The following is a 26,333-nucleotide window of genomic DNA, read 5'->3' on the forward strand; positions in this document are numbered from 1 at the left end:
TGTGCATGCAAAGGCTAAGCCAAATACAACCTAGTTTGGTCACAACAGTCTATACAAGGCCAATCCACATACTGTATCTATACAAAGCTGATAGCCATACAAACAGATTTCTGCAGCCAGCAGTATGTCTTAGAAGATGAATGCTAATGCTAACTAAGTGAATGCATCCTCCAGTATGTTCTAGCTAGCAGATACACACAGCAAGCTAAGCTCATGCATCCCACAGTATGTCCCAGCATATACTCCTGCCAACCCTGCCGTCTGTTTCTTCCTGTTCTCTGTGTATGTGAGCTTATCAGGGCTTACATCACTACTGACTAGTACTCATGACATCTGCGGAAATATTGTTCCAGCAAATGTATGCATAAATGAATGTGTAATTTTTTGGATTGCCAATATACTGAGCGTCAGTGCCTAGGGCTGTAGCTCTGTTGCTGTGGTGCAGTGTGTTGACTGTGTCATCATGGGATGGGACAGGGGGGTTGTGGGGGATTGTGTTTTGTATTCCATGTTGTGTTCTCTCCTATTCTATTTTGTGACGTTTCTCTGGTCTCAAGCCAAAAACCGAACACACACAACCCCTCTTTTTCGGTGCCTACTGCTGCTATGCTGAATCCTTCTCTCCTCTCCTCTTTCTGTCTCCTTGACCCCTTCTCGCTCCCTCCCCTTTCCTCTGCATCTTCCAATAACTTACGCGTTCCCCCTCCCCCGTCTGTCACACGTTCTCACCCCCTCCCCTTTTCTACCTCCTCCCTGTGCCCCTCTCTCACTCTCCTTCTCACTCATTTGCTCACATTCTCTCACTTTCCCTACCAGGCTTCACACACACTGCAGGTAATGGAAAACAATATACATCTATTCCTTCCTTGCTCTCATCCTTCTTAGTTTCCTCTCCTCTGTCTCTCTGCTCTCTTCTCTCACCATTTCATCCCTCTGCCGGCTCATATGCTCTGATTAGTCCTTGACCTCACAGGTACCATTGCATCAGCGTATGTCTAAACTCACTGACGGTGTGTGTGTGTCAAGGAATGACAGCGCATTGTGTGTGTCCTACTAGTCCATGGTTCGGTGTTGAATGTGTTTGATGGTTGGCCTGTCAATTGCGGTGTGGTGTGTGTCGCTGTATGTGCTTAGAGTGCATCTGCTTCACAGCATTTACTTCCTGACTATGCGTCAGTGTGCTGTGTCTGTGTCTGTGTCTGTGTCTGTGTCTGTGTCTGTGTCTGTGTCTGTGTCTGTGTCTGTGTCTGTGTCTGTGTCTGTGTCTGTGTCTGTGTGTGAGAGAGAGTGAGTAGAATTCTGCCTGTGTTAGTCTCTATATTTTCTGTTTATGTCTCCGGCAAAGACATTTAAGAGGTCATTTTTATCTCTCACTCTGTGAATATCACTCACCCCATCTCAGAATATTCATAATTTCTGGCCAAAGGGGGATTTAATAATTATTGAATCTCTGCAACCGTTCCCTTGCTCCTCTCATCTTTCTCCCCCTTCTTCTAAAACTTGTTTTGATAATGCAGAAATCCCTCTGCTGTGTTAGAACATGGCTGTGTTAGACCAAGGCTGTGTTAGACCAAGGCTGTGTTAGACCAAGGCTGTGTTAGACCAAGGCTGTGTTAGGAGGGTTGGTGCGTGTACTGTATGTGCTAGAAGAGAGGATGAAAGGTGCTTTGTGTGTGTGTATACGTGTGTGTGTACGTGTGTGTGTGTACATTAATTGTGTCTGTATTATATTTGCCTCTGACTGTGCATGTGCGTGTGTATGTGTGTGTGTGTTCCCCACAGGATGTCGATAGTGATCATTGTTGCCAGGGAGATCCTGGACTCCAGGGGGAACCCCACAGTGGAAGTGGACCTGCATACTGACAAAGGTGAGAGACTGGTATTTTTCATCAGCACTACATGGTGTAATTATTTGAGATATTCCATTATCAACTGGTTAATTCCCCTTTATCCTTCACCCCTCCATTCCCTTGTTTTCTCAACCCTTCCATTCCCTCCCCCATCTGTCTTCCTCTCCCTCACCCTACCTTCCCTCGTTCCCTCACCCCTCCATTCCCTCAAATCTCTCCCTCCTCCTTCCAGGTGTCTTCAGGGCAGCTGTGCCTAGCGGAGCGTCTACTGGCATCTATGAAGCCCTGGAGCTGAGAGACGGAGACAAGAGCCGCTACAAGGGCAAAGGTGAGGGCTGAGGAAGGTGTGCGAGTGTGTGTGTGCGTGTGCGTGTGCGTGTGCGTGCGTGTGCGTCGGTGTGTGTGCGTGCGTGCGTGGTGCGTGTGTCGGTGTGTGTCGGTGTGTGTGTGAGGGGAGGTGAAGGGGGATAGAGAAATGTGCTACGAGATGGATGGGTACTAGAGAAGGTATGAGCAGTAAGCCATATTGACTTATGGTAGCACTGTGAGGAGGAAAATGAAGATGACTACACTAAGTGAGGTGCAGAATGAACTACTTTTCTGTGTCCTTTTCTTCATTCTTATGTCCTGTCTCTGTATCCTCCTCCACCACCTCTTCTTCATACTGTTTCTTCTCATCCTTCGCTACATCCCTCCTTCTCCTAGGTGTGCTCAAGGCTGTTGGTCACATCAATGACACCATCGGTCCTGCCCTCATCCAGTCGGTGAGTACGGTCGTGAGCGTGTGTGTGTGTGGGTTGTGTCCTGTGTTGCAATGTGTTTGGGCATATTTGTAACTGAGAGAAAGAGAGAAAGATGTCTCATCAGCTCTCTAAGATGTGCTGTGTTGCAGGGGGTCAGTGTGGTAGAACAGGAGAAACTGGACAAGATGATGATAGAGATGGACGGCACTGAGAACAAGTGTAAGTAACAACCTGTATGAATCACATATGAGACACCAGCTTGGACCAGTCCTGGTTTCAAGAGCTGGCGTGTGAACGTTTTATTCTAACCAGTGCTTTTTCAATTTGATCTTTCCCTTAACTCATACCTATTCATTCTGCTCCCTTCAGCTCAGTTCGGGGCCAATGCTATTCTGGGTGTGTCCTTGGCCATATGCAAAGCTGGTGCTGCAGAGAAAGGTGTCCCCCTGTACCGTCACATTGCAGACCTGGCAGGAAACACAGAGCTAGTGCTTCCAGTTCCTGTGAGTTCATTACCGTTACATTTTCACCTGTATTCAGTTGACTGTCAAAGAATACATTTGACCAAAAACCATAACCTACTCTGTAAAAAAGATAAGATGAAGGCTTCAGACAGTTGTCTCTGTCATTGAATGAATTAAAAGGAATGAAGGAACTACTGGATAAAGGAATGAAGGAACGACTGGATAAAGGAATGAAGGAACGACTGGATAAAGGAACGACTGGATAAAGGAATGAAGGAACGACTGGATAAAGGAATGAAGGAACGACTGGATAAAGGAACGACTGGATAAAGGAACAACTGGATAAAGGAATGAAGGAACAACTGGATAAAGGAATGAAGGAACGACTGGATAAAGGAATGAAGGAACGACTGGATAAAGGAACGACTGGATAAAGGAACGACTGGATAAAGGAACGACTGGATAAAGGAATGAAGGAACAACTGGATAAAGGAATGAAGGAACTACTGGATAAAGGAATGAAGGAACTACTGGATAAAGGAATGAAGGAACAACTGGATAAAGGAATGAAGGAACAACTGGATAAAGGAATGAAGGAACTACTGGATAAAGGAATGAAGGAACTACTGGATAAAGGAATGACGGAACAACTGGATAAAGGAATGACGGAACAACTGGATGAAGGAACAACTGGATAAAGGAACGACTGGATAAAGGAACGACTGGATAAAGGAACGACTGGATAAAGGAACGACTGGATAAAGGAACGACTGGATAAAGGAACGACTGGATAAAGGAACGACTGGATAAAGGAACAACTGGATAAAGGAATGAAGGAACAACTGGATAAAGGAACGACTGGATAAAGGAACGACTGGATAAAGGAACGACTGGATAAAGGAACGACTGGATAAAGGAACGACTGGATAAAGGAACGACTGGATAAAGGAATGAAGGAACTGGATAAAGGAATGAAGGAACAACTGGATAAAGGAACAACTGGATAAAGGAATGAAGGAACGACTGGATAAAGGAACGACTGGATAAAGGAACGACTGGATAAAGGAACGACTGGATAAAGGAACGACTGGATAAAGGAACGACTGGATAAAGGAACGACTGGATAAAGGAACGACTGGATAAAGGAACGACTGGATAAAGGAACGACTGGATAAAGGAACGACTGGATAAAGGAACGACTGGATAAAGGAACGACTGGATAAAGGAACGACTGGATAAAGGAACGACTGGATAAAGGAACGACTGGATAAAGGAACGACTGGATAAAGGAACGACTGGATAAAGGAACGACTGGATAAAGGAACGAAGGAACGACTGGATAAAGGAACGAAGGAACGACTGGATAAAGGAACGAAGGAACGACTGGATAAAGGAACGAAGGAACGACTGGATAAAGGAACGAAGGAACGACTGGATAAAGGAACGAAGGAACGACTGGATAAAGGAACGAAGGAACGACTGGATAAAGGAACGACTGGATAAAGGAACGACTGGATAAAGGAACGACTGGATAAAGGAACGACTGGATAAAGGAACGACTGGATAAAGGAACGACTGGATAAAGGAACGACTGGATAAAGGAACGACTGGATAAAGGAACGACTGGATAAAGGAACGACTGGATAAAGGAACGACTGGATAAAGGAACGACTGGATAAAGGAACGAAGGAACGACTGGATAAAGGAACGAAGGAACGACTGGATAAAGGAACGAAGGAACGACTGGATAAAGGAACAACTGGATAAAGGAACAACTGGATAAAGGAACAACTGGATAAAGGAACAACTGGATAAAGGAACAACTGGATAAAGGAACAACTGGATAAAGGAACGAAGGAACGACTGGATAAAGGAACGAAGGAACGACTGGATAAAGGAACGAAGGAACGACTGGATAAAGGAACGAAGGAACGACTGGATAAAGGAACGAAGGAACGACTGGATAAAGGAACGAAGGAACGACTGGATAAAGGAACGAAGGAACGACTGGATAAAGGAACGAAGGAACGACTGGATAAAGGAACGAAGGAACGACTGGATAAAGGAACGAAGGAACGACTGGATAAAGGAACGAAGGAACGACTGGATAAAGGAACGAAGGAACGACTGGATAAAGGAACGAAGGAACGACTGGATAAAGGAACGAAGGAACGACTGGATAAAGGAACGAAGGAACGACTGGATAAAGGAACGAAGGAACGACTGGATAAAGGAACGAAGGAACGACTGGATAAAGGAACGAAGGAACGACTGGATAAAGGAACGAAGGAACGACTGGATAAAGGAACGACTGGATAAAGGAACGACTGGATAAAGGAACGACTGGATAAAGGAACGACTGGATAAAGGAACGACTGGATAAAGGAACGACTGGATAAAGGAACGACTGGATAAAGGAACGACTGGATAAAGGAACGGAACGACTGGATAAAGGAACGAAGGAACGACTGGATAAAGGAACGAAGGAACGACTGGATAAAGGAACGAAGGAACGACTGGATAGAGGAACGAAGGAACGACTGGATAGAGGAACGAAGGAACAACTGGATAGAGGAACGAAGGAACAACTGGATAGAGGAACGAAGGAACAACTGGATAGAGGAACGAAGGAACAACTGGATAGAGGAACGAAGGAACGACTGGATAAAGGAACGACTGGATAAAGGAACGACTGGATAAAGGAACGACTGGATAAAGGAACGACTGGATAAAGAACGACTGGATAAAGGAACGACTGGATAAAGGAACGACTGGATAAAGGAACGACTGGATAAAGGAACGACTGGATAAAGGAACGAAGGAACGACTGGATAAAGGAACGAAGGAACGACTGGATAAAGGAACGACTGGATAAAGGAACGACTGGATAAAGGAACGACTGGATAAAGGAACGACTGGATAAAGGAACGACTGGATAAAGGAACGACTGGATAAAGGAACGACTGGATAAAGGAACGACTGGATAAAGGAACGACTGGATAAAGGAACGACTGGATAAAGGAACGACTGGATAAAGGAACGACTGGATAAAGGAACGACTGGATAAAGGAACGACTGGATAAAGGAACGACTGGATAAAGGAACGACTGGATAAAGGAACGACTGGATAAAGGAACGACTGGATAAAGGAACGACTGGATAAAGGAACGAAGGAACGACTGGATAAGGAACGAAGGAACGACTGGATAGAGGAACGAAGGAACGACTGGATAGAGGAACGAAGGAACGACTGGATAGAGGAACGAAGGAACGACTGGATAGAGGAACGAAGGAACGACTGGATAGAGGAACGAAGGAACGACTGGATAGAGGAACGAAGGAACAACTGGATAGAGGAACGAAGGAACAACTGGATAGAGGAACGAAGGAACAACTGGATAGAGGAACGAAGGAACAACTGGATAGAGGAACGAAGGAACTACTGGATAGAGGAACGAAGGAACGACTGGATAAAGGAACGACTGGATAAAGGAACGACTGGATAAAGGAACGACTGGATAAAGGAACGACTGGATAAAGGAACGACTGGATAAAGGAACGACTGGATAAAGGAACGACTGGATAAAGGAACGACTGGATAAAGGAACGAAGGAACGACTGGATAAAGGAACGAAGGAACGACTGGATAAAGGAACGAAGGAACGACTGGATAAAGGAACGACTGGATAAAGGAACGAAGGAACGACTGGATAAAGGAACGAAGGAACGACTGGATAAAGGAACGAAGGAACGACTGGATAAAGGAACGAAGGAACGACTGGATAAAGGAACGACTGGATAAAGGAACGACTGGATAAAGGAACGACTGGATAAAGGAACGACTGGATAAAGGAACAACTGGATAAAGGAACAACTGGATAAAGGAACAACTGGATAAAGGAACAACTGGATAAAGGAACAACTGGATAAAGGAACTACTGGATAAAGGAACGAAGGAACTACTGGATAAAGGAACGAAGGAACAACTGGATAAAGGAACGAAGGAACAACTGGATAAAGGAACGAAGGAACGACTGGATAAAGGAACGAAGGAACGACTGGATAAAGGAACGAAGGAACGACTGGATAAAGGAACGAAGGAACGACTGGATAAAGGAACGAAGGAACGACTGGATAAAGGAACGAAGGAACGACTGGATAAAGGAACGAAGGAACGACTGGATAAAGGAACGACTGGATAAAGGAACGACTGGATAAAGGAACGACTGGATAAAGGAACGACTGGATAAAGGAACGACTGGATAAAGGAACGACTGGATAAAGGAACGACTGGATAAAGGAATGAAGGAACTACTGGATAAAGGAATGAAGGAACTACTGGATAAAGGAATGAAGGAACAACTGGATAAAGGAATGAAGGAACAACTGGATAAAGGAATGAAGGAACAACTGGATAAAGGAATGAAGGAACAACTGGATAAAGGAATGAAGGAACTACTGGATAAAGGAATGAAGGAACAACTGGATAAAGGAACGACTGGATAAAGGAACGACTGGATAAAGGAACGACTGGATAAAGGAACGACTGGATAAAGGAACGACTGGATAAAGGAACGACTGGATAAAGGAACGACTGGATAAAGGAACGACTGGATAAAGGAACGACTGGATAAAGGAACGACTGGATAAAGGAACAACTGGATAAAGGAACAACTGGATAAAGGAATGAAGGAACGACTGGATAAAGGAATGAAGGAACGACTGGATAAAGGAACGACTGGATAAAGGAACGACTGGATAAAGGAACGACTGGATAAAGGAATGAAGGAACAACTGGATAAAGGAATGAAGGAACTACTGGATAAAGGAATGAAGGAACTACTGGATAAAGGAATGAAGGAACAACTGGATAAAGGAATGAAGGAACTACTGGATAAAGGAATGAAGGAACTACTGGATAAAGGAATGAAGGAACAACTGGATAAAGGAACGACTGGATAAAGGAACGACTGGATAAAGGAACGACTGGATAAAGGAACGACTGGATAAAGGAACAACTGGATAAAGGAACAACTGGATAAAGGAATGAAGGAACAACTGGATAAAGGAATGAAGGAACGACTGGATAAAGGAACGACTGGATAAAGGAACGACTGGATAAAGGAACGACTGGATAAAGGAACGACTGGATAAAGGAATGAAGGAACAACTGGATAAAGGAACGAAGGAACTACTGGATAAAGGAACGAAGGAACAACTGGATAAAGGAACGAAGGAACAACTGGATAGAGGAACGAAGGAACAACTGGATAGAGGAACGAAGGAACAACTGGATAGAGGAACGACTGGATAAAGGAACGACTGGATAAAGGAACGACTGGATAAAGGAACGACTGGATAAAGGAACGAAGGAACGACTGGATAAAGGAACGACTGGATAAAGGAACGACTGGATAAAGGGATAAAGGAACGACTGGATAAAGGAACGAAGGAACAACTGGATAAAGGAACGAAGGAACAACTGGATAAAGGAACGAAGGAACAACTGGATAAAGGAACGAAGGAACAACTGGATAGAGGAACGAAGGAACAACTGGATAGAGGAACGAAGGAACAACTGGATAGAGGAACGAAGGAACAACTGGATAGAGGAACGAAGGAACAACTGGATAGAGGAACGAAGGAACAACTGGATAGAGGAACGAAGGAACAACTGGATAGAAGAACGAAGGAACGACTGGATAGAGGAACGAAGGAACGACTGGATAAAGGAACGAAGGAACGACTGGATAAAGGAACGAAGGAACGACTGGATAAAGGAACGAAGGAACGACTGGATAAAGGAACGAAGGAACGACTGGATGAAGGAACGAAGGAACGACTGGATGAAGGAACGAAGGAACAACTGGATAGAGGAACGACTGGATAAAGGAACGACTGGATAAAGGAACGACTGGATAAAGGAACGACTGGATAAAGGAACGACTGGATAAAGGAACGAAGGAACGACTGGATAAAGGAACGACTGGATAAAGGAACGACTGGATAAAGGGATAAAGGAACGACTGGATAAAGGAACGAAGGAACAACTGGATAAAGGAACGAAGGAACAACTGGATAAAGGAACGAAGGAACAACTGGATAGAGGAACGAAGGAACAACTGGATAGAGGAACGAAGGAACAACTGGATAGAGGAACGAAGGAACAACTGGATAGAGGAACGAAGGAACAACTGGATAGAGGAACGAAGGAACAACTGGATAGAGGAACGAAGGAACAACTGGATAGAGGAACGAAGGAACAACTGGATAGAAGAACGAAGGAACGACTGGATAGAGGAACGAAGGAACGACTGGATAAAGGAACGAAGGAACGACTGGATAAAGGAACGAAGGAACGACTGGATAAAGGAACGAAGGAACGACTGGATAAAGGAACGAAGGAACGACTGGATGAAGGAACGAAGGAACGACTGGATGAAGGAACGAAGGAACGACTGGATGAAGGAACGAAGGAACGACTGGATGAAGGAACGAAGGAACGACTGGATGAAGGAACGAAGGAACGACTGGATGAAGGAACGAAGGAACGACTGGATAAAGGAACGACTGGATAAAGGAACGACTGGATAAAGGAACGACTGGATGAAGGAACGAAGGAACGACTGGATAAAGGAACGACTGGATAAAGGAACGACTGGATAAAGGAACGACTGGATAAAGGAACGACTGGATAAAGGAACGACTGGATAAAGGAACGACTGGATAAAGGAACGACTGGATAAAGGAACGACTGGATAAAGGAACGAAGGAACGACTGGATAAAGGAACGACTGGATAAAGGAACGAAGGAACGACTGGATAAAGGAACGACTGGATAAAGGAACGAAGGAACGACTGGATAAAGGAACGACTGGATAAAGGAACGACTGGATAAAGGAACGACTGGATAAAGGAACGACTGGATAAAGGAACGACTGGATAAAGGAACGACTGGATAAAGGAACGACTGGATAAAGGAACGACTGGATAAAGGAACGACTGGATAAAGGAACGACTGGATAAAGGAACGACTGGATAAAGGAACGACTGGATAAAGGAACGACTGGATAAAGGAACGACTGGATAAAGGAACGACTGGATAAAGGAACGACTGGATAAAGGAACGACTGGATAAAGGAACGAAGGAACAACTGGATAAAGGAACGAAGGAACAACTGGATAAAGGAACGAAGGAACAACTGGATAAAGGAACGAAGGAACAACTGGATAGAGGAACGAAGGAACAACTGGATAGAGGAACGAAGGAACAACTGGATAGAGGAACGAAGGAACAACTGGATAGAGGAACGAAGGAACTACTGGATAAAGGAACGAAGGAACGACTGGATGAAGGAACGAAGGAACGACTGGATGAAGGAACGAAGGAACGACTGGATGAAGGAACGAAGGAACGACTGGATGAAGGAACGAAGGAACGACTGGATGAAGGAACGAAGGAACGACTGGATGAAGGAACGAAGGAACGACTGGATGAAGGAACGAAGGAACGACTGGATAAAGGAACGAAGGAACGACTGGATAAAGGAACGAAGGAACGACTGGATAAAGGAACGAAGGAACGACTGGATAAAGGAACGAAGGAACGACTGGATAAAGGAACGAAGGAACGACTGGATAAAGGAACGAAGGAACGACTGGATAGAGGAACGAAGGAACGACTGGATAGAGGAACGAAGGAACGACTGGATAGAGGAACGAAGGAACGACTGGATAGAGGAACGAAGGAACGACTGGATAGAGGAACGAAGGAACGACTGGATAGAGGAACGAAGGAACGACTGGATAGAGGAACGAAGGAACGACTGGATAGAGGAACGAAGGAACGACTGGATAGAGGAACGAAGGAACGACTGGATAGAGGAACGAAGGAACGACTGGATAGAGGAACGACTGGATAGAGGAACGACTGGATAGAGGAACGACTGGATAAAGGAACGACTGGATAAAGGAACGACTGGATAAAGGAACGACTGGATAAAGGAACGACTGGATAAAGGAACGACTGGATAAAGGAACGACTGGATAAAGGAACGACTGGATAAAGGAACGACTGGATAAAGGAACGACTGGATAAAGGAACGACTGGATAAAGGAACGACTGGATAAAGGAACGACTGGATAAAGGAACGACTGGATAAAGGAACGACTGGATAAAGGAACGACTGGATAAAGGAACGACTGGATAAAGGAACGACTGGATAAAGGAACGACTGGATAAAGGAACGACTGGATAAAGGAACGACTGGATAAAGGAACGACTGGATAAAGGAACGACTGGATAAAGGAACGACTGGATAAAGGAACGAAGGAACGACTGGATAAAGGAACGACTGGATAAAGGAACGAAGGAACGACTGGATAAAGGAACGACTGGATAAAGGAACGACTGGATAAAGGAACGACTGGATAAAGGAACGAAGGAACAACTGGATAAAGGAACGAAGGAACAACTGGATAAAGGAACGAAGGAACAACTGGATAAAGGAACGAAGGAACAACTGGATAAAGGAACGAAGGAACAACTGGATAAAGGAACGAAGGAACAACTGGATAGAGGAACGAAGGAACAACTGGATAGAGGAACGAAGGAACAACTGGATAGAGGAACGAAGGAACAACTGGATAGAGGAACGAAGGAACAACTGGATAAAGGAACGAAGGAACAACTGGATAAAGGAACGAAGGAACAACTGGATAAAGGAACGAAGGAACAACTGGATAGAGGAACGAAGGAACAACTGGATAGAGGAACGAAGGAACAACTGGATAGAGGAACGAAGGAACAACTGGATAGAGGAACGAAGGAACAACTGGATAGAGGAACGAAGGAACTACTGGATAAAGGAACGAAGGAACGACTGGATGAAGGAACGAAGGAACGACTGGATAAAGGAATGAAGGAACGACTGGATGAAGGAATGAAGGAACGACTGGATAAAGGAATGAAGGAACGACTGGATAAAGGAATGAAGGAACGACTGGATGAAGGAATGAAGGAACGACTGGATAAAGGAATGAAGGAACGACTGGATAAAGGAATGAAGGAACGACTGGATAAAGGAATGAAGGAACGACTGGATAAAGGAATGAAGGAACGACTGGATAAAGGAATGAAGGAACGACTGGATAAAGGAATGAAGGAACGACTGGATAAAGGAATGAAGGAACGACTGGATAAAGGAATGAAGGAACGACTGGATAAAGGAATGAAGGAACGACTGGATAAAGGAATGAAGGAACGACTGGATAAAGGAATGAAGGAACGACTGGATAAAGGAATGAAGGAACGACTGGATAAAGGAATGAAGGAACGACTGGATAAAGGAATGAAGGAACGACTGGATAAAGGAATGAAGGAACGACTGGATAAAGGAATGAAGGAACGACTGGATAAAGGAATGAAGGAACGACTGGATAAAGGAATGAAGGAACGACTGGATAAAGGAATGAAGGAACGACTGGATAAAGGAATGAAGGAACAACTGGATAAAGGAATGAAGGAACAACTGGATAAAGGAATGAAGGAACGACTGGATGAAGGAATGAAGGAACGACTGGATAAAGGAATGAAGGAACGACTGGATAAAGGAATGAAGGAACGACTGGATAAAGGAATGAAGGAACAACTGGATAAAGGAATGAAGGAACAACTGGATAAAGGAATGAAGGAACAACTGGATAAAGGAATGAAGGAACAACTGGATAAAGGAATGAAGGAACAACTGGATGAAGGAATGAAGGAACAACTGGATAAAGGAATGAAGGAACAACTGGATAAAGGAATGAAGGAACAACTGGATAAAGGAATGAAGGAACAACTGGATGAAGGAATGAAGGAACAACTGGATAAAGGAATGAAGGAACAACTGGATAAAGGAATGAAGGAACAACTGGATAAAGGAATGAAGGAACAACTGGATAAAGGAATGAAGGAACAACTGGATGAAGGAATGAAGGAACGACTGGATAAAGGAATGAAGGAACGACTGGATAAAGGAATGAAGGAACAACTGGATAAAGGAATGAAGGAACAACTGGATGAAGGAACAACTGGATAAAGGAATGAAGGAACAACTAGATGAAGGGATGAAGGAACGACTGGATATAGGAATGAAGGAACAACTGGATAAAGGAATGAAGGAACGACTGGATAAAGGAATGAAGGAACTACTGGATAAAGCAATGAAGGAACAACTGGATAAAGGAATGAAGGAACGACTGGATAAAGGAATGAAGGAACGACTGGATAAAGGAATGAAGGAACAACTGGATAAAGGAATGAAGGAACAACTGGATAAAGGAATGAAGGAACTACTGGATAAAGGAATGAAGGAACAACTAGATAAATGAATGAATAAATACTCTATATTGACAAATACTGATGTATGTCTCCCTCTCCTCCCCTGGTCCCCCTCTCCCTCAGGCCTTTAACGTTATCAACGGGGGCTCTCATGCAGGCAACAAGCTGGCCATGCAGGAGTTTATGGTACTTCCTGTAGGGGCGGAGTCTTTCAGGGACGCTGTGCGTGTGGGGGCGGAGCTGTACCAGACGCTGAGGGAAGTGATCAAGGAGAAGTATGGCCAGGACGCCACCAACGTGGGGGACGAGGGGGGGTTCGCCCCAAACATACTAGAGAACACTGAAGGTGAGAGAGACAGGAGGAAAGACATATCAAAGACACTACTGCATGGTCCGAAAACAACTTCTGTAGACCCTCAGCTTTGTGTTTTCAGATGTGAAGGAAACAGCCTTCCAATTGGTTTACATTGCCTTCAGAAAGTATTCACACCCCTTGACTTTTTCCACATTTTATTGTGTTACAGCCTGGCCTACACACAGTACCCCATAATGTCAAAGTTTTTAGAAATGTTAACATGTCTTGAGTCAATAAGTATTCAACCCCTTTGTTATGGCAAGCCTAAATTAGTTCAGGAGTAAACCTTTGCTTAACAAGTCACATAAGTTGCATGGACTCACTCTGCAATAATAGTGTTTAACATGATTTTTGAATCTGTAAGGTCCCTCAGTTGAGCAGTGAATTTCAAACACAGATTCAACCACAAAGACCAGGGAGGTTTTCCAATGCCTCGCAAAGAAGGGCACTTACTGCTAGATGGGTAAAATATAAAAAGCAGACATTGAATATCCCTTTGAGCATTGTGAAGTTATTAATTACACTTTGGATGGTGTATCAATACACCCAGTCACTACAAAGATACATGTGTCCTTCCTAACAGTTGCCAGAGAGGAAGGAAACCACTTAGGGATTTCACCATGAGGCCAATGGTGACTTTAAAACAGTTATAGAGTTTAATGGTTGTGATAGGAGAAAACAGAGGATGGATCAACAACATTGTAGTTACTCCAAAATACTAAACTAATTGACAGAGTGAAAACAAGGAAGCCTGTACAGAAAAAAAATATTTGCAACAAGGCACTAAATAAAGTAATACTGCTAAAAATGTGGCTAAGCAATTCATGTTTTGTGCTGAAAATGTAGTGTTATGTTTGGGGCAAATCCAATGCAACACATTACTGAGTACCACTCTCCATATTTTCAAGCATAGTGGGGGCTGCATCATGTTATGGGTATGCTTGTAATCATTAAGGACTGGGGAGTTTTCCCAATGACTCGCAAAGAAGGGCTCTTACTGCTAGATGGGTAAAAATATAAAAAGCAGATGTCGTGTCTTTGGCTATGCCGGATTAAGTGATATGACATGCTATTCTATAAAATCCTTTCTCTGTAATTAATATTACCTGATTGAGCTAATCATGTAAATGTAATTAACTAGAAAGTCGGAGCACCACAAAATAATATTTATAGAGCAGTTATCTTCTGAATAAACTCTTAAAGACCTAGTAATATTTGACATCAATAGCAGTCAATATTAATCGTCACCTTATTTCAGTCACATCTGAAAGTTGTAAATTCTTGGTTATCTTCACGAACCCTGGCTAACAAGTTGAATCAGCAATACAAAATTGGGTTTAATTATTTATTTACTAAATACCTAACTAATCACACATACACAGAATGAATCATACCTTGATTACAAATTATGTCATAAAGGAAAACGTCCCTGGCGGACAGAACAGATATGGCAGCTGGTTACACAAAGAAAAGGGGGTTGGTTTGAGTGAAAGAGCGGGAAGACTGAAGAACAAAGGAAGAAGCTATGTCTCTATCGGGCGGTAGGCAGCTACTCTATCGTAAATACAGAATCTTATGCATTCTAAATTACCGCCCATTTGGAAAAGGAAAATGCAATAAATATTTACTCTGAGCTGCGCGTCAATAGGTTGGTGGTAGATGGAAGGCCGTGTTGCCCAACAGAGTCCTTTGTCCTTTGAAGAGTGTCTCTGGTGGTGAACGGGATACGTTGTAGTGTCGTCGTTGTGTGGTAGATGGAATACTCTGTCCGTCCTTTCCTAGCCCACGTTTACAGCGGCCGCTGCTAACTCAACGGCTAGGAGGTATCATTTCTGTAGCGAATAAGAGTTCAAAGTTCATACCATTCGCAACCAAAGCTCACGCTGAGGTTGGCTTCGTTCTGTAGTTATTATCTGAATCCTTCTGACATCGGACCGTCATCTAATGTACCCGGAACAGGAGGTTACATTTTCATCAAGGGCTTATATAGTGGAGGGAGAGAAGGGTGTGTTTCATAGTTTATAACCCATGTCTCTTCACAGAGGCGGGCCACTGATTGAGCAGAGCTCTAATCTTATGAAAACCCAATTCTCTCATTTGGAAGCTAGAATTACATTTAATCTTTTCACAAATAGTTTCATTTAAATTGCATTTAAATTGCACAACAATTCCATGTGAATCTGATAACTATAATGTGTAGGCTTTCCCAGATACAGTTTATGTCGTCCTGTCATCAGTCATGTCTCAGATGACAACCGAACTGACATCATATTCATTAAGTACCAACACATATTTTCAACTGGTTCTATTACCGAAATATGGTTCCTTTCCCTCCACTTGTTTGATGTTCCCAGACTCTCTATGTTTAACAAAGGCTATTCAAGAGTCCCTCTGTAGAGTCAGAGAGAGAGGGAAGGGAGAAAGGTATTTATGGGGGGGGGGTCATAAACCTTACCCACAGGCCAACGTCATGACACAGACATTGAATATCCCTTTGAGCATTGTGAAGTTATTAATTACACTTTGGATGGTGTATCAATACACCCAGTCACTAAAAAGCTACAGGCATCCTTCCTAAGTAAGTAGCCGGAGAGGAAGGAAACTTTAAAATAGTTACAGAGTTGAATGGCTGTGATAAGAGAAAACTAAGGATGGATCAACAACATTGTAGTTACTCCACAATACTAACCTAAATTACATAGTGAAAAGAAGGAAGCCTGTACAAAATACAAATATTCCAAAGCATGAATCCTTATTGCAATAAGGCACTAAAGTAAAACTACAAAAATGTGGCAAAGAAATTAACTTGAATACAAAGCATTATGTTTGGGGCAAATCCAACACAACACATCACTGAATATCACTCTTCATATTTTCAAGCATGGTGGTGGCTGCATCATGTTATGGGTATGATTGTCGTTGGCAAGGACTAGGGAGTTAATTATATAAAAAATAACAAAATAGAGCTAAGCACAGGCAAAATCCTAGAGGAAAACCTGTTCAGTCTGCTTTTCCACCAGACACTGGGAGACAAATGTACCTTCCAGCAGGACAATAACCTAAAACACAAGGCCAAATATACACTGGAGTTGTTTACCAAGACAACATTGAAGTTACAGTTTTGACTTAATCGGCTTGAAAATCTATGGCAAGACTTGAAAATGGCTGTCTAGCAATGATCAACAACCAACCTGATGGAGCTTGAATAGCTTAAAAGAATAAAGTGCAAATATTGTACAATCCAGGTGTGCAAAGCTCTTAGAGACTTACCCAGAAAGATTCACAGCTGTAATTGCTGCCAAAGGTGATTCTAACATGTATTGACTCAATACATTTGCAAAAATGTCTAAAAACATGTTTTCACTTTGTCATTTTGGGGGTATTGTGTGTAGATGGGTATGAACAAAAATCTATTTAATCCATTTTGAATTCAGGCTGTAATATAACAAAATGTGGAATAAGTCAAGGGGTATGAATACTTTCTGAATGCACTGTAGGCAGGATTCCCAATATTACTGCAAATACAGAAGGGGTGGGAGCCCGTGGTTGTTTTTGAACTGGGCTCATAAATAAACACAGCACATTGTTTTTCAGAGTCAGAGCAAGACAAGCACAATACCCCCGCATTGGATTTATCACTCACTGTTTTATAGCAACCCCCTCTCCCTGCTCACCTTTGTCACACTCCCTTTCCCTGTCCCGTCCCTCTGTCCCGTCCCTCTGTCCCGTCCCTCTGTCCCGTCCCTCTGTCCCGTCCCTCTGTCCCGTCCCTCTGTCCCGTCCCGTCCTTCTGTTCTGTGCAGCCCTGGAGCTGATCAAGACAGCCATTGAGAAGGCAGGTTTCACAGACAAGGTGGTGATCGGGATGGACGTGGCAGCCTCTGAGTTCTACAAAGAGGGCAAATACGACCTGGACTTCAAGTCTCCGCCCAACGCAGACCGCCACATCAGCGCCCAAGAGCTCTGCGACATGTACCAGGGCTTCGTCAATGACTACCCAGGTGTGTGTGTGTGTGTGTGTGTGTACCTGTTACGAATCCCTTTGGCCCGACCGTCTAGGGGGGGATGGTAATGGGACCCGTAACACAACTCATGCAAATTATAGTAGTGAAAACGTAACAGTGAGAACAAATAACACAGACAACTTAATTACCATCAAACACTAAATGTTTGTTTATAAACACACGGTAAATGGGGGGGGGGAGCAGGAAAAGGGGCTGAGCGGGACCCAAGGAATGAAAGAATAATAATTCAAAAACACCCCTAAGCTAGACTAGCCTACTTCACAAACAGCTAACTAACTAACCAAAAATACAGGGGGTGGTCCGCCCAGTTCTAACTAGTGTTTTTAACAATGTTTAACTACGGGTAGTGTAGCCCAAGGGCCACTTGTCTGGTTACCCCCTTTTCCCACCATCAAACAAACACTCAAACACCATAACCAAAACAATACTCACAGGTGGGGACAAAGTGACATGTAGCTGCAAAACACACAAGCGATCTACAGACAGAAGGCATGTTACAAAGAGATTGAGCTGGGGAGACAACTGACAGGGGTTTTAAACCAAGGGAAAAGGACTGTGATTGGGTAAGGGAAAAGGAGCAGGTGTCTTCCGATTAGCGACTGATTGATGACTGATTGGGGAATGATTATTGTCACCTGTGAGTAGGGGAGAAGGAGAGAAAAGAAATACACACAGGATACACACAGAACACTTGTATCCGTAACAGTACCTGTCACCCTAACATGGTTAATTGTTCCATGATATGATTGATTAGGCTACTCCCCTCCAGACGATAACCCTGATGTCTTGTACTGAAGCTCTCTTTCTCTCTCACTCTCTCTCACACACACACACACACACACACACACACACACACACACACACACACACACACACAGCCAGAAAAGTAGAAGCACGGTGGCTAGGAAAAACTCCCTAGAAAGGCCAAAACCGACAGAGCGGTGAAGCCAAGGGTATGCATTGTCTACAGTTATCTGATGGGCAGGTGACCTCTGTGGTGTGGGAGATGCGGGAGTTAACTGTGGAGTTTTATACTGAGTTGTATAGGGCAGAAATGTGTGATCCTATGTGTGCTCAGGTCTTGTTCACAGAACTCCCTAAGTTCTCTCTGGCACAGAGGGATGAAATGGACATTCCTCTGTTGTCCCATGAACTGGCAGAGGCCGTAACCCAGATGTCATGCACCGGGGGTCGATGGACTCCCAGTGGAGTTTTATAAAAAATTCTGGGGAATAATTGAACTGGACTTCTTTTGCGTGTTGCGTGAATGCGTTGGGGTAGGAGAGTTGCCGATGAGCTGTCGTCAGGCGGCTCTGACTCTCCTGCCCAAAAAAGGGGACTTGTGTGAACTTAAGAACTGGAGGCCTGTGGCATTGCTCTGTGCGGACTTCAAGATATTTGCCAAGGTCCTCTCTAACAGACTGAAGTCCCATCTGGACTCGATAGTACATAAGGACCAAACATATTGTGTACCGGGATGCTCAATCACGGACAACTTGTTCTTAATTAGGGACATGTTGGACTTGTTGAGAGGTTCTAATGTGAACTTTGGACTCGTCTCTTAAGATCAAGAGAAGGCTTTTGATAGAGTGGACCATGAGTATCTGTTTAATGTGATGTCTGTGTTGGGTTTGGGTTTGGGGAAAGGTTTTTGACCTTTGTGAAGCTGTTGTATGCTGGGGCATCATGTATGGTCAAGGTGGGAGGGGGGGTCAGTAGGACAGTCTGAGTGGGACGAGGCATTAGACAAGGATGCAATCTATCGGGGCAGTTATATACACTAGCCTTTGAGCCTTTTTTGGGCCTGCTACGCAGGAGACTGCAGGGAGTGTGCTGGACAGACATGGGTGTGGTGACAGGCATAGCAGTGTCAGGGTATGCAGAAGACGTTTCTGTGATGGTCAGGATATGCAGGCATTAGAGACCAGTCTGAAGGTGTACGAGGGAGCTTCGTCAGCTAAGGTAAACTGGGGCAAGAGCAAAGCTCTGTTATGTGGGACATGGGGGGATATGGCCCCTCTGCTTCCAGGGGGTTTGCAGTAGGGTTGTGAAGGGCTTAAAATGTTGGGGGTGTACCCGGGCCAGGAAGAACTGGGAGGGGCTGTCACAGGCAGTGGTGTCAAGACTGGCCAGGTGGAGGTGGCTCCTGTCCCAAGTGTCATATAGAGGGATGGTGCTGATAATCAACAACCTGGTGGCATCTTCCCTGTGGCATAAACTGGCTGTACATGACTGTCCACGAAGGAGGACAGGGCCTGGTGGAACTGGAGAGCAGGGTTTTCCAACTAAAGGCGGTGCAGAGACTGCTGTACCATACTGATGTTGGCTGGAGGGAACCAGCATGCGCGCTGCTGAGGAGAGCTGGCGGATTAGGGTTGGACCGTCAGCTGTTCCTCATGAAGCTGGAGAGGCTGAGTACAGCAGGTCTCTCAGATTTTTACTATGCAGTGCTAAGGGCCTGGCAGCTGCTAAGGCCCACAAGAAGGGGGTGTGGAGCCTGGGCTGTGGGTGTGGGAGGAGCCTATCTTCCACAACCCAGCCATCCCTTTGAGATCGGTTCAGTCGGCCACCCTGCAGAGGCAACTGATGGCAGCGGGTTTACAAAGGCTGGGTGACCTGCGACTGCTGGAAGAGGAGGGAGGAGTGGAAAACCCCAGAAGTCCTGGCACAACAAACAGGAATAATGTCTCTTAGGCTGCTGGACAGATTCCTGGAGGAGGTCCAGGAGGCACTGTCTGAGCCGGTAAGGGGGATGTTTGAGCGGTCAAAGGGGGAGGGGCCACCAATGTTTCCGCCACTGCAGGTGACGGCAGAGACTGGGGACTGGAAAGGGGGCCTGGAGGACTTGTTAGATTTTAACACTCCGAGCCTGGGGGAGTTTGAGGGGGTGGGAGGTAAAGCCTTCTACAACCTCTGCATTAAGGTTAGGAACATTAGGAGCCTAACAGGAGTGAAGGCACATCAGTGGCATGGGGTATGTGGGGAGGAGAGTATGGTGGGTTTTAGATGGAGGGGGCTCTACAAACCCCCAGTACCAAAGAGGTCAGGGGACCTCCAGTGGAGGGTTCTACATGGAGCCCTGGCCACTAACAGCTGGTTGGCACGGGTTGAACCTGGAGTCGGGCAGGGGTGTCCTTTCTGTGTTATGAGAGAAACTGTGATTCATGTGTTTTCTGTGTGCGCCAGGTTAATGCCATTAACGTCTCTGTTGGAATGTCTGTGTGAGAGGTTGGGGGTGGTTTTTACTGTTGGGATGTTTATAATGGGGTACAGGTATTCAAATAAGGAAAAGGCCAAATGTGTTTTGTTGAATTTTCTGTTTGCTCAGGAAAAGTTGTCTGTTTGGCTAACAAGGAGGAACAGGGTCAAAGGTGGGGGGATAACATACCCTTTACTATTATTTAATGGGATGGTCTCTGCGCACCTTAGGGTGGAATTTGAATTCTATAAAATTATAAAAAGTGTGGAGATGTTTCAGGAGATATGGTGTGTCGGGGGGGCTGTCTGTACAGCTGGGGAAGATATTTTGGATATACGGTTATAGAAGTGGTGAGGGTTTGGTTATTGTGATGTTTTGTATCGTCGGGTAGAGGGCAAGGTGAGTATGGTATATTTATGCAGTACAGGATATATTTTGGTGTTTTATTTTAAAACTTCTTCTTAATAGGGGGCGCTGTTATCACTTTGGGAAAAAATCGTTCCCAAATTAAACGGCCTCGTACTCTGTTCTAGATCATACAATATGCATATTATTATTACTATTGGATAGAAAACACTCTGAAGTTTCTAAAACTGTTTGAATTATATCTGTGAGTAAAACAGAACTCATTTGGCAGCAAACTTCCAAAACGGAAGTGAAAATTCTGAAAATGGGGCTCTGTGTCAGGGCCTGCCTATTCAACTGGCTTATATTTATGGATCTGTATGCACTTCATACGCCTTCCACTAGATGTCAACAGGCAGTAGAAGGTTGAATGGGGTGTCTAGCTTGATGTGAGGCCGAATGAGAGCTTTTGGAGTCACAGGTCCGCGCACAGGGGAACTCCACATTGTCTTCTGAAATGCGTTACGTATACATGACGAAATGCTCCGGCTCTGATTTTATTGGATACATATGAGAAAAACATCATAAAGTAGGATTTTCAACCGAGTTTGACCAGTTTATTTGACGTTTATTGGGACTTTTGGAATTTTTCGTTCCAGGCGCAACGATTTCTTGGACATGTGCCCTCCACATGGCTAGCCAAAGTTGCTAATTCGACAGAAGAAATGGACATTCTAAAACCAAACAATGATTTATTCTGGAACTAGGACTCCTTGCACAACATTCTGATGGAAGATCATCAAAAGTAAGAGAATATTTATGATGTTATTTCGTATTTTTGTGTTTTATGTTGGCTCCAACAAGGCGGAGAATTGTAGGGCGCTGTCTCACAATATTGCATGCTGTATGTGGTACTAAAGTTATTTAAAAAAAATCTAACACAGCGGTTGCATTAAGAACCAGTGTATCTTTCATTTTCTGTACAACATGTATTTTTTAGTAAAGTTTATGATGAGTTCTTTGGTTAGATTAGGTGACTGTCCAAAATATCTCCGGACAATTTGGTGCATTGTGACTACGTATTCACAATGTAAAACCACGATTTGTAGCTCTAAATATGCACATTTTCGAACAAAACATAAATGTATTGTATAACATGATGTTATAAGACTGTCATCTGATGAAGTTGTCCAAAGGTTAGTGATTAATTTTATCTCTATTTGTGGGTTTTGTGAAAGCTATGTTTGCGGTGAATAAATGGCGTTGTGTGTTTGGCTATTGTGGTGAGCTAATATAATGCTATATTGTGTTTTCGCTGTAAAACACTTAAAAAATCGGAAATATTGGCTGGATTCACAAGATGTTTATCTTTCATTTGCTGTACACCATGTATTTTTCATAAATGTTTTATGATGAGTATTTATGTATTTCACGTTGCTCTCTGTAATTATTCTGGCTGTTTTGGTGCTATTTGTGATGGTGGCTGCAATGTAAAACTACGATTTATACCTCAAATATGCACATTTTCGAACAAAACATAAATGTATTGTATAACATGATGTTATAAGACTGTCATCTGATGAAGTTGTTCAAGGTTAGTGATTAATTTTATCTCTATTTGTGGGTTTTGTGAAAGCTACCTATGCGGTGGAAACATGGTGAAAACATGGCGTTGTGTGTTTGGCTATTGTGGTGAGCTAATATAAATATATATTGTGTTTTCGCTGTAAAACATTTTAAAAATCGGAAATGATGGCTGGATTCACAAGATGTTTATCTTTCATTTGCTGTATTGGACTTGTGATTTCATGAAATTATATTATATGATATCCCTGTCGCGTTAGGCTAGGCTATGCTAGTCAGCTTTTTTGATGAGGAGGATCCCGGATCCGGGAGAGAGAAGCGGTAGAGGTTTTAAGGGGAGGGTGAGGTTTTAATGAAATGAGAATGTTTCATTAAAGAAAGACCAAAAGTCAAAGTCTCTCTCTGTCTCTCTGTCTCTCTGAGGAGTGTAGAGTGTAATGGGAGATAGTATAGCGTGTCCAGTCAGAGGCAGTAATTGAAATCCCCATTAAGACTGACACGCTGTACCTCTGAGCCCATCCACCGTGGGCCATGAGTGGGTCTTGAGCTAATCAACCAACTCCCATCACACACCCCTTAATACGCTAGAGTAAGCACACACATATACACACACACATACACACTCCTTAACATGGTAGAGTCATTTCCTTCACTCTAGGTAGATATTTCCTTTAGGGACAGATCTAGGAATATCTACTGCTCAGAAATTGTAACATTAACCATTAGGGGTTTAAATGCAAAACTGTCCTTAGATCAGTGTCTAGAGGCATGGCCCCAGGTCACCCTTAGCCTACCCTCATTCTCCCCCTGTCCTTATTCTCCATTATGGTTGCAGCACACACAAACACTCACTAACATTCCTCCTGGCCCTCTCTCCTCCAGTGGTGTCCATTGAGGATCCGTTTGACCAGGATGACTGGCCGGCCTGGTCCCAGATGACAGCCTCCGTGGGGATCCAGGTGGTGGGAGACGACCTGACCGTCACCAACCCCAAGAGGATAGAGCGCGCCCTGGAGGAGAGGGCCTGCAACTGCCTGCTGCTCAAAGTCAACCAGATTGGCTCTGTCACCGAAGCCATCCAGGCGTGAGTCAGGGAGGGGAGTGTGTATCTGATTCGCATTTTAGACTGTGTCCAAAATGGCACCCTTTTCCTGATATAGTGCTATATGGGCCCTGGACAAAAGTAGTGCACTATAGGTGAGAACTCACCTCATCCACCAGGCTCTCTCTCTCTCTCTCTGTCTCTCTCTCTGTCTCTCTCTCTGTCTCTGTCTCTCTCTGTTGCTGTCTCTCTCTGTCGCTGTCTCTCTGTCTCTCTCTCTGTCTCTCTGTCTCTCTGTCTCTCTGTCTCTGTCGCTGTCTCTGTCTCTCTGTCGCTGTCTCTCTCTCTCTGTCGCTGTCTCTCTGTCTGTCCTCCAGGTGTAAGCTGGCTCAAGAGAATGGCTGGGGGGTGATGGTGAGCCACCGCTCAGGTGAGACAGAGGACACCTTCATTGCTGATCTGGTGGTGGGCCTCTGCACTGGACAAATCAAGACTGGAGCTCCCTGTCGATCAGAGCGGCTGGCCAAATACAATCAACTCATGAGGTTGGTACCCTACTCACTGTGTGTGGTTGTTGCTGTATGACTCTGTATAACTGTCTCTCTGTCTGTTCCTCTCTGAATTATTCTCTGTCGTTCACTTTCTCTCTCTCTTTTTGTCTTTATCCTCTCTTAGGATTGAGGAGGAGTTAGGGGACCAGGCTCGCTTCGCAGGGCACAACTTCCGGAACCCCGCCGCCCTCTAAGACTCCTCTGGGCTGACGGACACTGACACAGAATCACAGACATACATCACATCATTGCAGGGCACAGACAGACTGACAGATGTCCACAGACAGATATACATAACTGCCTACAATGAATCCTTCAGATAGATAGGTCAGACAGACATATGTTTGGAAGGACAGAGAGACAGACAGACTGAATAAGACTTATTTTCCATCCCTCTTTTCTCCTCCCCGTTACCTCAAAGAGTTTTCTCATCTCAATTTCCTCAATTGCCCAACCCTTCCCCTTTCCTCCCGTCCTTCCATGTTTGGCAACCTTTCAGTTGCCACTTCATCTAAAAGCCTGCCACATAATTGTCTGTACCACCTACATGTAAAAGCTTACCACAGAAACCCTCCAATCAATAAAGATATGAACACTTATGATGTAAACATCAGCCACAATTGTATCTGCGTATTTTTTATGGGATATATATATATATATTGTTTAATTCATTAAAATGAAAGCTCTACTTTAGGCTGGCTATATTGGCTACTGCATCTTCTCTATGTCACTACTTTCACATGGGGCACATTCAATGCGATGGAACGTTTAGAACTTTGCAGGTAGAAATGCATTGGGCTGCCACATTTACCCATTCTTAATTAAATATATAATTTTGTTCAATATCTGAAAGCTAAGTAAAAGTGCATCCTCCTAAATAAGCCCCTGGCGTGGCGGTCAAGTGTAATGCGCACTATATGCAGTGACAAGCTGCATCATATTAACAATGTATCAACTGTACCTACACTGTCATATAAATTGTTGCAGGTATATCCATTGCATGTTCTAAATGTAGCAGCAGAGGGAGCGCGAGACGTGGCCTTTTTATATGAAGGTAAAATGCGCGCAAGCGCAGTAGATCGCTCCTCCACATGGTTACTATGGCTACTACACAATAGGAGACGGGACAGGGGGCTGTGTAAAGGGGAAGAAAAAACGAAAGGAGAGAGTAGGGAGGGGGTTTGCAGAACCGCTTGACTGGACACACTGTAGCTAGCTCCCCCGACACTGGGCAGAGTAAAAGAGAGAGGTAGACCGAGAGAGAGGTGGAAGGAGAAGAAACGGGGTAGGCCTCGGCCTAGGTTTTAGGGGAAAGGTTTATACACAAAGAAGAACCCTGTTCTTGGCATGAATAGAATGGACACTGAAACTTTGAGAATGCACTATTATCTAGGCTATAATGGCATGATGCAGTTCGATGCTGTTTGACTACACGTTGGGCTGCATGCTGTAGCCATGTGCCCATCAATACAATGATGGGGAGACGTTTTAGAACGAAGGGAGAAAAGGTAAGATTCTGTAAGTTGAGTTATTGTGTGTATAAAGGATCCATGCAAATTAGCCTATAGTGGGCCAATGCCCAGTTAAAGGTGGAAAAGTAGCCTATAGTAGGCGAATGCACAGTTAAGATGATCCTACATTGGAGTGGGGGAAGACAAAACTGAAAAAGGGATTTCTCCAGCCCCTCCCTCTTCTGAGTGTTGGCCCTCTGCGCCTCTTCCTTCTCCCTGCCTCCCTTTCTTCTCGCTCCCCCATTCCTTAAAAATATGCAAATCACGCCCTTCTCTCCCTCTCTTTCTCTCTTCCTCGAAGTGCATCTCTTGCTCGCCCTCAGTAGATTTTGTGACTGTA

At 44.3% G+C, this 26,333-nt stretch overlaps 2 protein-coding genes across 3 annotated transcripts in view; both read left to right on the top strand.

Moving 5' to 3' along the window:
• LOC120048605 (cell adhesion molecule 4-like) overlaps positions 1-26,333 on the top strand; it is a 752,359-nt gene that overhangs the window by 509,003 nt on the left and 217,023 nt on the right. The window lies entirely within an intron of this gene.
• Positions 1,784-25,049, top strand: LOC120048607 (gamma-enolase-like). Of its 2 annotated transcripts, XM_038994704.1 has the most exons (10): positions 1,784-1,868; positions 2,083-2,178; positions 2,556-2,614; positions 2,743-2,812; positions 2,963-3,096; positions 13,505-13,727; positions 17,540-17,737; positions 23,772-23,973; positions 24,309-24,476; positions 24,607-25,049. In XM_038994704.1, the coding sequence occupies exons 1-10, from the start codon at positions 1,784-1,786 to the stop codon at positions 24,674-24,676; spliced, it is 1,305 nt and encodes a 434-aa protein (XP_038850632.1). In that variant the 3' UTR covers positions 24,677-25,049. The 2 variants fall into 2 exon arrangements, with proteins under 2 accessions (XP_038850632.1, XP_038850633.1); XM_038994705.1 differs by lacking the exons at positions 2,556-2,614; positions 2,743-2,812.

Source organism: Salvelinus namaycush, chromosome 5 (genome assembly GCF_016432855.1).
Source record: "Salvelinus namaycush isolate Seneca chromosome 5, SaNama_1.0, whole genome shotgun sequence".
Lineage (NCBI taxonomy): Eukaryota > Metazoa > Chordata > Actinopteri > Salmoniformes > Salmonidae > Salvelinus > Salvelinus namaycush.